The following is a 17,670-nucleotide window of genomic DNA, read 5'->3' on the forward strand; positions in this document are numbered from 1 at the left end:
CAGACTCCATCATTTATAGAGTACGTCAAGTGGAATGACATTATTCTCACTTCTAACGAGCAATATTCTCCCTGTTGTAATAGCTGGGGCAATTTCATCCTTGAAAATTGAGAATAAGGTCTTTGTAATGTGAACTATTTTACCCTCTACATAAATAGCGCATTTTCTTCTCAGTATTGGCAGCAATGATCAGTTGACTATCATCACTGTATGAACTTTCATCTTACCTACAATACATTTATCAATCTTTGTACTCTACAATAGAGTGCTCAGCTGTAACATTGCAAGCTCTCCTCGTGATAGACATAAGGCCACATCATTAGATGGATAAACGCAGGCTCTACATGTTGAGGTAACATGGAAAATTAAAAAAGTTAATGGCATGGTTTTTTCACTCTGTAGAATCATCATTTTAATTTGTTATCTGCATTTATTGTACACATTCATCAAGCTTATTTTATCCTGAGATCAAATCTTTCCAACAAATTGTGACTGCTCTTATCAGGGTGTCCCCACTTATGAAGCCCCCTTTATAAAACTCAACACATTTCTTTCATTTTTATGGCCTCTTTTATTGAAAGTGTGTCATGTGCAAAATGGTCATTGTGGTGGTGTTACTCGCGACCCCATAGAGTACCTCACCACAATCAGTAAGTCATGCTCTAAACACTCATAGCACTGTAGTTATATGGGTTGGCAGTACGAAATATACTGAGGTCTGCCAGGAGCCTGAGCTGCCAACACATGGACATCATGTACATGGATAGAGATTGCTCGACACCTCGTTAAATACCGTAGCACTGAACTACGAGATACAGTTCTCTTAAGTGCACCGAGTCGTGTGAAGTCTTCAGTTACCGTTGAGTCTACAAGCTCTGGTGTTCCTCTGTCGTCTCCAAGGCGGAGGCTCCATAGGCATTGTAGACCAGCCCTGGTCTCTATGCAGGCATTACTCAGAGGCATAGTTACAGGACTTTAATATTTTAAGGACTTATAATAATTGTGCTGGACATTTCACAAGAGGCGCAACATTTAACTGAAAATTTCTTCATATTTAATAAATATAATATTGGGAATCTTTCTTACTGAAGATGAACCATGTTGTCCTCCTGCATTCCAAACAACCATGCAGACATTTGCTTACTTTTGAAATACTTTTTCTATGGGTACTGGTTGTGTGTATGTGTCAGTGAACTTACATTTTCTGCCCTGTTGTGCAACTTTTAAGGATCTCTCTTTCTACAGCTATGGCATGCACCATTTTCCATGTCTTGTTTTCATACTTCACTCTCACCTTTGTTTTCCCCCTTTACACGTATTTAACAGAAAAGATATGAGCACTAATTTTGACTGTTTCATGTGAACTACTGTGGTGAGTCTCCTGTCCTGGAGGAGAACTTAGCGTGCGTGCGCGAGAGAGAGAGAGAGAGAGAGAGAGAGAGAGAGAGAGAGAGAGAGAGAGAGAGAGAGAGAGATGGATGGAGGGGATTGAGAAGCAGTTTTTGGATATTTGAATGCTACGTTTTATGTGGGGAAATGTCTTTGTATAATCCACTGAGCGTTGCAAACAGTGCTTTGTTGCACTTGCAAACAGTGTTTTGTTGCACAGCGTTGTATTTTCATTAAAGTCTTTCTTTCCTTGTATCACTATTTGGATTTTGTAGGTTCTCCCCTGTTGTGCGTTTTTAATAAAGATTACCACTTTCTCTGAGGTTTTTAAGACCAGTCTCGATGATGTTTGGGTGGTGGTTTACTTGTACGAGATCTGCAAAAGTGGTGTGTGTACTGTTTAAGCTCTGGGGTATTCAGAATATCTAGTTTTACAATTTTTGCATGTCTGGTCTCTGTAGACAGATTGGCGTAATGTACAGTTTAACTGATTTATTTACTTGGTCCAGAAAATCGTATTTTAGTTGACTGTTTGTACGTATGATATAGGCCAATGAGTAAACATAATTATTTACGGTTACAGTGGTCATTGTGACTACATGAGCAATGCAACCAAAGCACATAATAATACAGACTGACAGGCTACATTGCTAGGACACTATATTATTGGTTGCAGTAGTTATTCAGAGATGAAGGGGCTTGCATAGGATAGAGTAGCGTAGAGAGCTGCACCTTCGCCGGCCGCTGGTGGCCGACCGGTTCTAGGCGCTTCAGTCTGGAGCCGCGCAGCCTCCATGGCCGCAGGTTCGAATCCTGCCTCGGGCATGGATGTGTGTGACGTCCCTAGGCTAGCTAGGCTTAAGTAGTTCTAAGTTCTAGGGGACTGATGACCTCAGATGTTACGTCCCATTAGGACACTATCACTTAGTCTTGCTTAATAACTACTGCTAAGTAAATTACAGTATAAAATGACATAATGCATAATTAATAATATTTGATAAAAGAAGTTTGCTTATTATGCTGTTCCATAAAGATTCCTGCTTTGAAAAACTTGTCTGTGAATGTGTTCTTAGTGTTCAGATTTTTCTGTGTGTGTTGCTTGTATGGGAAGATACTTTTAGTCCTTGTTACTTCAGAATGCTCCTCGCCCTGTGGAATGTTTGTTGCTGTAGGTCAGTATGTGCCCTGCTGCATCCTTTGTAAGGCATTCCTTATTCCCCATGTTTGTCATGTGCTGATGTTCTGGCTTTTTGCTGTAGATGTGTACCCATTCTCCCCGGTTATCTGGCGTATTGTGTTATATCCTGTGTCTAGTTGAGTTTGTCTGGTGGAGATCTGTAAAGCCTGTGTAGCATGTATCTTAAACTTGAAAGTTTGTGTGTCTGTGGTCAATTCGAATGGTTATATTTGAAGCTGTAGGTTTCCTGAATATCCTAAAATTGTTGTTTATTCTGTGTATGGCAATGCGTAAAAAATTAAGCTTCATGTCTGCTTCCCTCTCCATAGTGAATCCTACATTAGGGTGAACTGTGTCTATGTCAGTATGTAGTTGTTTCATCTAAGTGTCTGTTACAGCTATCAAACAAATAATGTCATTCACGCAATGTTACCAGCAAACAAGCTTGTATTCTTTTGGAATTATAACTGAATAGTTTGTTTTCAGTGAAGTTCAGAAATATGTTTGCAAGTAGACCACTGATAAATAAATCCATTGATAGGTGTTCTCCCTGCAGATAGAACACCTTGTTGAAAGTGAAGTAGTTCTGTTCTGTTACCTTTAGGAAGGCTCCAGTTTCATCAATGTGTGCATTTGTTGTGTTGCATTGTTTCTGCAGGCGTTTTTTCATTAAAGCTGATTGTTTCTCCTACTGGCACTTTTGTGTACATGTTTGTAATGTCAAAAGATATTAGGTTTGCTGTTCGTGGTACATTTATGTTTTAACTTTTTTATCAGTCTGTTGGTGTTTTGTAGGTTCCTGTTTGTGAAACTGTGCAATTTATGTAGCACTGTGTGTGTGTGTGTGTGTGTGTGTGTGTGTGTGTGTGTGTGTGTGTCTAGCTGTAAGATGGCGCAATTTTTTTTATGCTAATTACCAGTCTAATGAGAGAGAGAGAGAGAGAGAGAGAGAGAGAGAGAGAGAGCACACATGATTGCTCATGTGCTTTCTACTTCAGAAGCACTTTGTTTGAAAGTTCAATATTTTAGCAGTTCTTTGGATTGTGGTGGTCTGCAGCTCAGCATCTCATCTATGTGGTGACAAACAATCTATTCTTTCCAGAGTGTTAGTTTATTTCTTTTAATGATTTTTTGAAAGTATGTCTGCACTTTTGCTGCTGGGAATCCTTTTAATTCCGACTCCTATGGTACATGTGCCGCAGCAAATATATATAACAAATGGCTTATGGGTGTTTTCCTGATATGAAGATTGATCCTCTCCTGCATTACTGAATGTATACTGTTGTTTCTTCTAAACAAGTTCATAGTGTTAAGAAGTCTTGTCTGTCAAAATGGGAACATTTACCCTTACACTGAAGTACAGAGGTGTACATGGACTTTGTGAATTAATAGCACCTAGGGTTTAGATTCCTGGTTTTTTTTTATTAAAAATAGGCTTTCCATCTCAACTAACATGTCTCAAAATATTGTCCCACATGACATCAGAGAATGGAAGTACGTAAAGTAATAAGTTTTGGTGTATCACTGGCGCCGACTGTGGGCAATATCCTAATCACAAAAGTAGCTACATTTAGTTTCTGCTGGTAACTGTTTTAAGAAACTGGCTGTATTTTATTTCAATCAAGAGGCAGTATGTTGCTTCTCCAAACATGAGCTGCTAACCTTAATCTACGTCTACATTCATAATCCATAAGCTACCTTATGGTGTGTACAGATGGTGAATAGGAAGAACATCTGTACGCATAAGCAACCTCTTCAATTTTTTTATTGATGTGGACATTTTGCACAATGGTTGGTTGGTTGGTTGGTTGGTTGGAGAAGGGACCAAACTACACGGTTATCCTTCCCTCTGACCTTAGATTAACTAAAACCGATAAAATCCCATATTAGAAGAGGGAACTACAATGTCTATAAAATGACAAACCATTGACAGGGAAGGAATGAAAAGGGCGGAAGAAGAGGTGTGGGAAAGAAAGTGACTATGACAGGGACGTGAAGGAAGAAGCACAGAAGACAAGGGAGACGCTCAGGACATAACAGACCCCATAAGGAATGGAACGGGAAGGCAGAGGGCCAGGGTGAACCACCAAGCCCAGTTGAAGTCAATCCAGTCGGGGCGAAGCAGGGAGCAAGAGGGCCTGCCATCCCCTCCACTCATCGATAAGGTGGAAGGTTCCTCCCTTAAATAAAACAATAAAAACCCCCATCACGAATAAAACGTAAAACGAGATCCGCCGCTGACGCAGTGTCGGCCAACACCAGGGGTAGCAAGTCTGGAAAGCTAAAAGTCCATCGCAGGGTGGCTAAGTTGGAACAGTCCAATAAGATGTGAGCCACAGTCAACATCAATACACAACGACAGAGAGGGGAGATCACCGCGAGTCAGCCAAGTATAGCCTATGTGGAGCCGGCATAGGACAACAGAGGCCTTACGAGAGGCCCATAAGGAGGACCGCCACGGAGTTGTAGAATCCTTAATGGCGCTGAGTTTGTTCGGCGAAGAAATTGTGTGCCTTTCTGCATCCCAAAGGCCCAAAACCTGAAGACGTAATGCTGAGCGAAGATCTATTTCCAGAATGCCAATAGCAAGAGATGGCCTGGTAGTAGCTAATTTAGCCAGTTGATCGGCAAGTTTATTGCCAGGAATCCCAACATGGCCTGGTCTCCAAATGAAAACCACCGAGCATCCACATTGAGTAAGGAGAGAAAGGGAGTCCTGGATAGCAATGTCCAAAGGGTGGCAAGGGAAGCACTGGCCGATAGCGTGCAAACCGCTCAATGAGTCACTACAGATAGTGAAGGAGTGTACTGAGCAGGAGCGGATACGGTCCAGTGCACGCAAGATGGCTACCAATTCTGCAGCAAAAACACTACAGCCATCTGGCAAGGAACGAAGTTCCGTGCATAGCACTTAGGTGTAAGCAAAACCAGTGCAGCCAGCAACCATGGAACCATCAGTATAGATCACTTCCGAACCCTGAAAGGAACTGAGGAGACAGTAGAACTGGTGGTGAAGAGCCATCGGAGGGACAGAATCCTTTGAAGCGATTGAGAGATCAAGACAGAGCTGCGGCCGGGAGACACACCATGTAGGGTACGTGCATGAGCGGAGAAAATAGGTGGTAAAGGGAATTGCTGGAGCTCAGAAAAGAGCGACAGAATGCAGGCAGCCATGGTAAGCTCACATTGTGGCCGCCAATGCGGTAGGGTGATCTCCGTGTCTGGATAAAGGAGACCATAATTAGGGTGTTTTGGGGTGCAGCGAATGCGGAGCGCGTCAGATATCAGCTGTTGTTGGCGCAAAACTCACAGTGGTGGAATCCCTGCCTCTGCAAGAAGGCTAAGTACGAGGCTAGTCCAGAAGGCACCAGTCGCAAGTTGGATCCCACAATGGTGGATGGGGTCTAGTATCTGCAACGTCGAAGGTGACGCAGAACCACAGACAGGACTTCCATAGTCTAAATGGGTCTGGACCCATTGATACAATCGCAGGAGAACAGAGCGGTCTGCACCCCAGGTGGTAATGCACAGACACAACAGATTTTTAATTTTCTGCCTGCTACAGTTGAAGACAAGTTATGAATGTTTATAAAGGAATGAAACAATTTACCAGAATTTCATAATACTCTAGCTGATATAGAAATACACACTGTGCTGTACATTATCAGAAGCCTCTGTTAACTTATAAGATTCTAACACACAATGGTCATAGGTCATCAATATGTTCCATAATATCACACAACATGGTATTATTACCTGGTACACTGATAAATCGTTCTTAAAACCAAACTGTGATTATTTTACAAACCTGTACAAAACAAACTATTTGAATATTCTGCTGCTGATAACTTTTGTAAAAATTTTCAAAAACACGCAAAATGATAAAGGCCTGTGCTATAAAAAACACATTTACACACTGTTGTGTAGAGTCCTTACCACTGAATATTCAAGGTTATATGGGAAAATACCTACTTGTGTTAATGTGCTACACAGTGGTAATTGTTAGTGCAAAAAATTCACTAACATACTAAGTATCTGCTAACAACCACATAATACATTATACAGAATTACTCTGGAATGGACATTAATGGATGAGCACAAATACTTTACACATATTTATTTATGTCTATGTATAATACAGAGTATGCCATTATTGAATGTCACAAGCATTTGTATTTCCTGAATATTATATCCGACAGATGAGCTCGAACTCAGCACATACACTCCTGCAGCCTGATACGAAAATATGCAGGGCTTGACCTAACATTTCAACAGCAATCCCGAAGATTTCCTCTCGTATTCTTCCATTAAGTTCTTCAGTGGTAGCAGGTGGAGTATGGGACACGGTACTCTTAAGGGGGGCCCCACAAAAACAAATAAATATCACACACTGTCATGTCAAGCGATCTTGGGGGTCACGCAATGTCACAGTGCCTTGAAATGACACGGTTAACAAACAATTGTTGCAGAGCTCCCATCAATATCTGTGCTGTATGTGCCACTGTTCTGTCATGTTGAAACCAAATGTTGGCATGAAAATGGGGTAGTTCATGCACAACAAAACTTTCCATCACAGCACTATATCAAACAGATGATACAGTGGTCATGCAGCCATCATTATCTTCAAAACAAGTAGGGGCCTATAACACTGCTCAATGACATGGACACTCATGTAGCTGAGGTCAATTTTGCCGAGACCAACAGCAAAAATTCTGTCTATAGAAAAAGCCACTGAAGTGGAAGTCAGCTTTACATGCATTCAGTACATTGTTTTCTTCACATTTGCAGATTGTTGGATTGAAGTTGCTGAAAAATCTGCAGTGTGTACAGATTGAGCTTTAAATTCACTTTCAGTATTCACTGAATACTGTATAGAGGGAGTGTGTGACATCTAGCAGTGCACCGTGGTCTTCTTACGAAAGCAGTTCGCACACCCTCAATATTGTCTCCTAAATGAGCAGATCGGGCTCTCCCTGAAGACTGCTTCTTCAATGTGGAACACACTGCTTCAGAACTGCTGACTCAGATCCTGACTGCACGCACTGAGGGAACACAACCATGCTGCCTGATGTTGAAATGATGCTGAAATTCTTGAGGCGTTGTCCCCACGTTTCCATTCTTGTAACAGGCTTTTACTACAAAGGCACACTGCACACTGTTCCATGTTTTCTGTTTATTAAATGGCAAGGCACTGCAGGCAGCATTCTACATGTCATTCGATGCCACCTACCTCACAATATGTTTCAAAATTTCCCATTCTTTCAAGTCACCCCATACATCAGATACCTCACTGTAGTTTCAGTCTTCTTTCTACTTACCTCCCACATTCCAAGGACAGTGGTCCTTATTTTTCAGTTATCTTCTATCCACCCATCCAAAGCCTTTAGATAATACTTTAATTCAACATGAATCTCTATAAATATTCCAACAACACACAATGTGAGCACATCACTTCTGTTTCGGATATCAAGCAAATCTACTTATAATCTGTATTATTCCCAAAGATACCTTAATTATCTAATGTAATTATACCAACAACAAAAATTGCAAACCTTATTTTCTCCCTTTTTTCCTGTTCTTCTTTTTCTTTCCGCTCACGTTCCTCTTGTTCTTTTCGCTGAATTTCCAACAATGCTTTACGTCTTCGCTCCAATTCTGCTTGGCCTTTTTCAAAGTTTTCTTTCCGTTTATCTTCAAATGTAACTGCAAAAACATAGTTATAATATTTTGACAATTTGGCATAAGTGTAGGTTGTTGTTCAAGCCTTTTTTGTACCCAATATTGTTAACACCCCCCCCCCCCCCCCCCACACACACACACACACACACACACACGCCAAATGACAAAATGGGTAACAGATGCATATTAAAATCAATGCCAAATAGTCATCACCACCACCACCACCACCACCACCACCACCACCACCACCTAATACTGTGACAATAAAGCACAGCACTAATTTTTAATGACTAACAAGACAATTCATGAAATTCTTTTAGTAAAAGCTGTATATTACAAAAGTACAAAGAAAGAAAACGCAATCATAATGCAATATGTAATAACTAAGCATGACTTGTCAATAGTATAAGCAATAAATAAAACCTACCAGTGGAGATACTTGCAGCAGCATCTTTATTTTCAGAAGCATCTATAGAACCTGTAATGCTTCCAGTAAGGCTTCCCTGTCGCTGCCTCCGGAATGTTGGTGGTACAAGCTCTGGAGGAAGCACAGCAGGTAGCTTCTCCCCTGCTTTTGCCATGTCACACAAGTGAAGAGCAAGAACAAACTCTTCACAAGAAAGTCTTCCATCTGTATCCATATCTGCTAGTGCCCTGAACAAAAACATAAATGTAACAACCATGATTGAATGTCCTAATAATAGTGAAATAGATAAGCAATGAATGACAAGTTCATAGTTTGTAATGAAATGCTTTTGCGCTGACTGTAATATTATTAGTAACCGCCTTGGTTGGCAATCAGCCTATAAATATATTATATTTGGGCAACAAGATAGCAGAACCAAAAAGTTACTACTACTACTAACATAAACAACCATCTGTCTGTAGCCAGATACAGACCAGAAATAGCCAACTAGGAGCTAAAAAACAACACAACTCTTGATACTGCCACTTTAGTAGAGGAAAGACAAAACTAACTTCGCCTGAATACAGCTATTTTGTATGCTCTCTGAAATCTGAGTTTCTCCTGTTCCATTATTACAAATATGAGATAGAGTACTGTTGAAAGATTACTCTTTCTCCTTGCCATTACAAACACAACTTCTCGCATCAGCATTCTTCCAAAATCTATAACCAAATTTCCATATAGGACACAATTTTCATCACAAGAATTTGTCCAGAAGGGTACAAGATCTCAGTGTTCTTACATTTTACTTTAATTATTGAGCTTAAAGTTATCATGGATTCACAGACACTATTACCTATTATGAAACCTACTTAGTCATCGCCCAACGCATTCATTAGGGCAAAGAACGATGGATTGTAGGTGAGACGCTATTTACCCATTTTACTAACTTAACAGTTATCAAAATTAAGGAAGATACTTTTAACACTGCTTCTGGTATCCCAGTCTCGAGACAAACTCTGCTGGAGAGAGTGGAATTTGATCTCTATTGCTAGGTGGAGGTAGTAAAATCATGAGTGCTAACATCTGTCACCTTGCCATGATGCCATATACCATTCCACAACATTACCAACTTTACACTCCACCATGCAGTGACACAAAACTCAGTGTTTTATTCACTTCACTAATGTCTTGTCTTACCACACCATTTGCTCTTGGCCTCTGCCTTTTCTATGGCTCAGGTTCTGTCTCTCCAGATTACTCACTGGACTTTGTTTTTCTGCAGTGGCATCTCCATCTGATTCTTTCTTTGTTGCCTTTTCTGTTCCCACTCAGTGATCTGTTGTTGACGGCACCAGACCAGTTCGTCCAACCTCACTGAGTTTCTCTCAAGTTGCTCCTAATTTTAGGTCAAATCTCTGTAACAATACTTCAACATTGGTATTTTTTATACTTTTTCTTTTTTCTTATTTATTGTGTTGTTCCCAAAAAACGGACCCTCTATTCACAGACCCAAGGTTAAAAATATGTATAAAGTTTCATGACTGAGAAGTAAGCACTCCCTGTTGTGCATTATTACATTTTAAGCCAGTTTTCAGCTCTCTGACTGATGTCAATTACATCATGCTTATTGCACACTGACTTCAATCCACATCACAGCAAACTACACAAGTACACATACATTTAAAAAAATAATCAGTGCCCGTGCTTGGTTTTGTTTCAACTTACACGAGTAGCTTACACATTGTGCATGATGTTCTCAATGTATGCCCAAAGAGGGATGGAGGATGTTCAGTTTGTTAAAATTAGATTATATTTGCTTAAATGGGCATGTTCTCAAAGGGGGATCAACAACCAATATCTGGATATCTAGCTGCTTGTGAGAATCTTCCATGTAACAACTTACAGAATGCATATAGAAACATATAAGGCAAACTACAACAATCATTAACATACCACCACTACCACCACCACCACCATACTCATATCAAAGGACATTAATCGGCTCATGTGAAATATGCAGTCTTTCATACAAAATCTTCACATCCCCTTTAAATAGTAATTATATGGCATACAGTCTTGGAAATTAACTACACAAGAAACACAGATGTTGTCTGGGATATTTCATGCAGTAGAGTCAGTCACCAACAGAAATGGTGTTCTACTTCCATGCGCATTGGCACCTTTCCATTCGAATATGTAAGAATTGCGTAATATGTATATTTGTAGAGTATAGTCGAGTGTGATGGATGCGTGTACTGTGTAAATTTAAAATGTAACCAAATTATTTTTACATTCGAGTAAAAAAACTCTTACCAGATCTGGGCCAAAATAGGCTGTGGTAATTGTGTCTGCACCATGATATTTCGCGCTTGTGGCCCCGATAAATAGCCTGACCGCGCTCGGTCAGTCGTGTTGAACAACTGTGTATACTTCAGTTTGGACTGATGAGGTACAGCCCATTCTTGCAAGGGTGAGCCTGCTGACAAACTTGAGGAAAATTAAATTTATTAAATTTGCATACAATGACTCACAACTCTATGGCAACAACTAAGTGAAGTTATCTTAACAAATGTTTTGCAAGTAACTCACGGTGAATCCATAGAAGCCACTTTTTCCAGAGGAGCTGCAGGCGGCACTGAGGTTCCAACTGAAAAAGTTAAAAAAGATAGATTTAAGCAAAGTACTGATGCCATACAAGTTCTTTTTACATTTCAACTGTCACTGTGAAAATGATCAGTGGAGGAGTTTAGAAGTACAAAAGCAGTATTGCTGCAATGTTCCTTCTGCTTTCATAACATGCAGACGGTTGCAATAAATTCAGATTAAAATGACAACACTTATGGTCTATTTCAGTGACACAAAAAATATGGTGAAGGAACAGAAATAATTTCCTTATTCAACCAACGACTTCCACTATTGATGACCAGACCATTCTGTGTTTTTACAATTATTTTCATGGGATTTTGTTTCCTCAGAATGCATATTCTTTTGAAGAGAAACTGAAAATGTGAGATAAAATTTCAGTAATGTACATAATACAAGGTTCTTGCACACGTGTGCACACATACACAGCTACACAATGATCATAGTGTTCTGAACAGTCAACTATCTGTAGGCGCTTCTCACAGTATTTAACAACCATTGTCCTCAAGTTTTCAAAACTCTTACAAAACACTTTCCACTGAATGGGTAATACATAATGGATGTAGTGTATTCTGCAGTTCTTTACACAACTGTGTGCAGATTGTGATTATAACATCACAAAATTACTCTTGCTATATTTAAACTGAATTACATATTTTTGCAACCCCAAAAACATTGGAATGGCAGTAACAACTATTCATAGCTTGCCACATTGGATGCGAGGGAGAAATTATGGTCAGAACATATTCTGTATGTTAATGGTAAAACAGCCAACCTATTGCTGTCACATTTCTTCTGCACACAAAGTTCTAACAAGCCTAGGTACAAGTGATTCTGACTGATTATCATGGCAAAAGAGAGACAAAAAAATTTCTAGAAGAAAGAAAGAAAGAAAGAAAAAAAAACATTTTTAGTGTTTTCAAGTTTGTTCTCAATTATGACATAAATATCCTTGGAGCTCTATTGGGTTTTACACATAATCTTGTTTCATCATTCATGATATTCATACTACCAAACATTCATACTAATCAGAAATACACATAGAATTCTCACTAAATGCCTGTCTTTATAAAAGATAGTTTGGCTGTAGCTTGTGTACCATTTCAGTTTGTGTGGAAGCTATTGCAGTCACTCCCACAAAACATTTCACATATGTAGTAACAACCATTTTCATCTGGCTCTCCACTTTATTTCTATGACCTCTGTAAGAATATTGAAAACATTTTGGTAACTGTTTAGTCACATTATCATAATTAACATTTTGCCTGGAGATATGTTCTTCATCCTTGATTATGGATACATACTACATCACAAAGATATTCCTATCATTAATGAACTGATTTCACATGAAGCATGTGATATCCCCACAGCTGTCTAAATACCCATCAAATCATAACTACACTGTTTCAATAGACAAATTCAAGCACACAATGAAGCTATGACTGGTCAGTAATTCTGCTACGTTCAACAGCAACAACAAAACAAGTTTCCTGTTCAATGGTACATAAAATCAAATTCTGGCACAAAAGGCTTCAAATTTCAATGTTTTATATTTTGGTATGATCCCATATATATGTTCAGTTTTGGAGAAACATCCACGATTTTTTTAATACTTCCAAAATCATACTGTATATTTCAAGAAACTAAGAAAAAATGGGAAAAAGACTTCAAAGATTAACATGTAAAATATAGCAAAAGAAACCACTTACCTACAGAGGATTGGTGCATGGTGCACAGAAAAACATAACAGAAAGCGTAACATTAGCTTTCAAGTTCTTACTAGAAAAATACCAAGAGATCGAAAGCTAGTGTTAAACACTTTCTATTAAGTGTTTGTGTGTGCTGTGCACCACTCCTTTACAGGTAAATGGTTGCTTTCTCCTTATTTTACATATTTTTTCATCCAGGAATTTCCATTTTTGTTATTCAAAGGTAAACAACTAGGCAAAATGGAATAGGGTGTAGAAATAAAGAGTGAGAAACATAGGAGGTGGCAAAATAATCCATCTATTTTACAACACACTATGCTCATTTTCCTTAACACAATTTTTGTTCTGCCATAAATGGTGTGTTCTGAGTAACTTGTTTCATATCTTTACCATCTTCTTGTCCCCCTCCCCCCCCCCCCCCCAACAAATGTCAAGGAAGGGATTCTTATTTGTGAAAACAGCATTGAATCTTTTAGTATATATAAAGTCTAACTGCAAAATGTTAAATATAAGTTCATATTATAGCCCTATGCAAAAGACAACAAACTCACTCTCTACACTAAATTCAAGAAAAGGGCTTTTAGTCCTTTGTATCTACAGCCAATGCAAAATTATTGACAGCAGCCATTGTCCTGTGCTACCATTTTCATTTTTGAAAAACACTATTCCATCCTTTTGTACTATTAGATAATTTTGGCCCTTTGAGTATTTTTTAAGCTACCTTCGTCACAATTCCTATTACCACCACATTGATATTTAACCTTTATTAGGGATACCATTAGATCGAGCTGCCTTCACACGAATGTGTTGAAGATAAGATATGTGACTAGAGATTCTCAGTGTGAAAGAGAGAGACTGAAAAATGCCCAGGGGGCAAAATTAGCTAATATCACAAAAGTATGACATAAAGTGTTAACTTCAAGAATAAAAACAGCCTGTGGAGGACAATGACTTCCCTTAACAAAAAACACTTATCACAGTAACAAAATAGGTTCATGGTATAAATTACTTTTCCATTACCTGGTGGAGGCCTTGATGGCAATGGTCCTTGGCCAGTTAATATGGACCCATTAGTGAGAGGCTGCGTAAGAGGTACACCCATCGGAACAGAAGTCTGGACAGTTGCTGGCATCACCAGTGAAGGTGTACTGCTGATACTTGTCAAACCTGATGCAAGCGGAACATTCGTGCTAGATGCGATGGGCAGATTGGTGCCTGGTGCAAGGGGTAAGCCAGTCCCTGGTGCGAGTGGTAAGCTGGTGCCTGGTGCAAGTGGTAAGCCAGTGCCTGATGCAAGTGGTAAGCTGGTACCCGGTGCAAGTGGTAAACTGCTGCCTGCTGCTAGGGGTAGGCTGGCAGTTTGTACGAGAGGAACAGGTGCTCCAGGTGCCAGAGGTGCTCTCATTGGTGGTACCATGCTGGGGATGCTGCTTGGAGGCATTACAGATGTATGTAGTGGGGCTTGTGCAGTAGCCATGATGGGAGGAGTCATTCCGACAGTGGAAAGCCCTGCGGCATGAGCACTGCCCAGTCCCACAAGGGGCGGCTGAGCTGCTGGACGAATGGATGGAGCACTCTGCAGAAGGGAACTGCTCACCAAGGCCACTGTAACACAAAACTTTCCATGTACACAACAGTCATTCCATTCACATAAGAGTTACGTTGGAAAAATAGGTAGCCTCTTCCCTATTCCTTTTTCCATCAAACAAAACTGTAAAATAATTAAAATTATCTGAACTCTCATACACAGAAACCAAATGAGTATATTTTCAGTTGCACATATACCTCATTGCTTTTGAATACCTTTCTGCTGTTCGATGGATTGAAATGTCTTTTTTGTAATGGATAGTATATTCTTATTAATACTGAGTGGTATGCTACATCACTGCTGTCTGAGACGTACTTGGTGTCTTGCATTTAATTGTTAAGTCTAACATGTCCCCTACTTTCTACCATTGTTTGATTTGATGAATGCTTTGACTAACTGAAGTATGTTCTTTCAATGGGCCATCAAATATCTTGTCCATAACTGACTGCTTGTTAGGGGCTGTGACTGATTAGATAATACATGAAAATTAGTGGTACACTGCTTCAGTCAGCTGTTTTTATTTTTAATGCCATTACACATTTCGATATGTTGTGCCATCAGCTTAAGGTGTATGTGAAAGTACCTTAAGCTACATGAAGATGATGTGAGCAACACGCTTAGTGATGTTAAAAATAAAAATTACTAAAGCAGTGTATCAATGGGCTCTACTACATAATCATCAGAAAATTCCTTCACTCTGCCACGACTGCACAGTTACAAAAGCAAAATAAATGGATATTTCAATACATCTTGTGACAGCAAGTGTGGCAGAATGTCATCAGTCAGCCAATTTGTGGTAGCTGTGGATCCCATTGTAACTAAAATGTCAGCAGTGCTTCCTGTTCCGTAAATTCACTGTCTGTCTTTCATGCTATGTTAGTTTTAAGCAAAAGCACATGAAAGGCATGTGACTGGTATTTTCAAATTATGCTTTTTCTCATAAATGTGTTTCCTTGCACTAATTTTTCTGTGACTACTGCATTAGTGCACATGCTATTAAGTAAATAAATGTTGAATAAAATATTGGTCCTCACACTAATAAACACCCTAATATGTTTTCTATGTGACGTAGCTAGCCGAAGGTAACAAAGAGTTTTCTTTGTTACCCCCCATTTCTTATTAGGAAAGCAAGGAGCTATTGATGTCTATTGGCACTGCATTGCAAACAATGCTAATTATCTAGAATTTATCCTGGTTTTTGCGTATCATGATGCTGTCTTATGTAATAGCATAACCACACTGTAAGGGTGAAATATTAAGAGGAGCATTGGATAACTCCTCGTCGTGTGTGTGAAGACAACATACAAACATATCCCAACATACAAAAATTTTTGATGTAAAAATTATTGAGCACCTGAGAAGTTGAGAACACATGATGCACATTGGAGGTAGGGAGGGGCATCAGTTAATGTACTAAATTCCATGCCACGCAAAAATGTATACTTAGATGACTAAAAAATGTGGTGCACTAACAGCCCTGCACACTGGAATAAATGAAATTAAATGGAGCTAATTTTGTCATCAGTATCAAAAACACACACACACATTGTGGATAAAGTTAGCAACACCTTATTTTTTATACAAATATTTCTTTAGAACTACTAATACTACTGCAAGCTGTGCTGCACACTATGTGATTTAGCAATTAATGTCACTGGTTTGCTGACGTCACACCCAACCACCAGTAATTACTTACAATGTAGGAAAAGTTAGATTGCTACTTACCATAAAGGTGACCGTTACATTGCACACAGGCACAATTAAAAGACACTTACATACAAGCTTTTGGATACAGCCTTCATCAGAAAGAGAAATAGAAACACATACCACTCATTCACACAAGTAAGCACGCCTCACACACACGACTCTTAATTTCAGCGGCTCTGACCACAATTCTGGTCTGTGCATTAGGTGTGCTCGCTTGTTTGAATGAATGGTGTGTGTTTTTCTTTCTTTTTCTGATGAAGGCTGTGGCCAAAAGCTTATGTGTAAGTGTCTTACTTGTGCCTGTCTCCTACTTAATGAGTCATCTTTAAGATAAGTAGCAATCTACCTTTTATTAGCAATCTATCTTTTCCTACACTGTAGATAGTCCAACCTGCAGTTTCCATTGTTTGACTTCACCAGTAATTATTTGTTATTTATGATTTAGCTTCTCTGAAAGGTTCTCAAAAATTCTGAAGTTTGTAGTCTCCATATGTAACAGGCAATGTCCTAATTGAAAATGTACTATTAAGGCAATTTTGAAGCTAGATCTACGAAAATTGCTATTTGGTTTCAATCAGAAATAAAGAAATGTGTTTCAGCATTTTTAGAAATTTATCTTATAGGGGTAAAATAGTGGGTTACAGGTTTTTCTTGAAAATATATCATTATTAAAGAACTACTAACATATTTTTAAAGCTACATCTATGAACACTGGTATTTGAGTTCTCAGTTTCAGTATTTTTGGAAATTGAACCCCTAAGGGGTGAAAGAGGGGACAAGATTATTTATTAAGTTATTTTATTATGAAAACATTTTTACAGCTAAAACTAAGAAAATTTAAAATAGGCTTCTCAGCTATAAATAAATAAAAAATACATGTTTCACTCTTTTTGGAAATTCAACCTCTCAAGTGGTGGAAGTTTTACAAAAACATTTCATTGCCAAAGCATTTTTAATGCTAAATCTTTGAAAATTGGTATTTGGCCTCTCAGTTAGAGATGAAAAAATGTTTGTTTTACTGTTCTTGGAAATTTAACAGGTGGAACAGGGTCAGACTGATTCACTGACTCATCATCGCCCAGTCCAAACTGCTAAGGAAAGAAACTAAGTTTGGAGATGCTGTGGATTTTATATTTAGGCATCGTTTAAGAAGGGATTGTGAAATTTAAAATTTTCCAGGTGAATCAAATGTTTGAAGTGATTTCGGGATTGCAGCCAACTGTTGTAAACTTGACTCCATGATATTTTGACGGACCACCTGCCAATCATCTTCACGTGAGCCATCACTGATGAGTATGTTCCCTGCTTCATGCTCTACAGCACGCTGAGAGTATTGCCATGTATGCATCAGAGTAAAGGTGGCAGATAG

The 17,670-nt window shown here is 39.0% G+C and overlaps 1 protein-coding gene across 8 annotated transcripts in view; it reads right to left on the minus strand.

The window, feature by feature from the left end:
• Positions 1-17,670, minus strand: part of LOC126167729 (intersectin-1) — a 299,692-nt gene that overhangs the window by 225,441 nt on the left and 56,581 nt on the right. For all 8 annotated transcript variants that reach the window (XM_049920505.1, XM_049920504.1, XM_049920503.1 and 5 more), the window contains exons 5-9: positions 14,027-14,611; positions 11,244-11,301; positions 10,968-11,141; positions 8,673-8,899; positions 8,119-8,269 (exon numbers count right to left, since the gene is read on the minus strand). In XM_049920505.1, the coding sequence (XP_049776462.1) occupies positions 8,119-8,269; positions 8,673-8,899; positions 10,968-11,141; positions 11,244-11,301; positions 14,027-14,611 (1,195 nt within the window). The remainder of the gene's footprint in view (positions 1-8,118; positions 8,270-8,672; positions 8,900-10,967; positions 11,142-11,243; positions 11,302-14,026; positions 14,612-17,670) is intronic.

Source organism: Schistocerca cancellata, chromosome 1 (genome assembly GCF_023864275.1).
Source record: "Schistocerca cancellata isolate TAMUIC-IGC-003103 chromosome 1, iqSchCanc2.1, whole genome shotgun sequence".
NCBI lineage: Eukaryota > Metazoa > Arthropoda > Insecta > Orthoptera > Acrididae > Schistocerca > Schistocerca cancellata.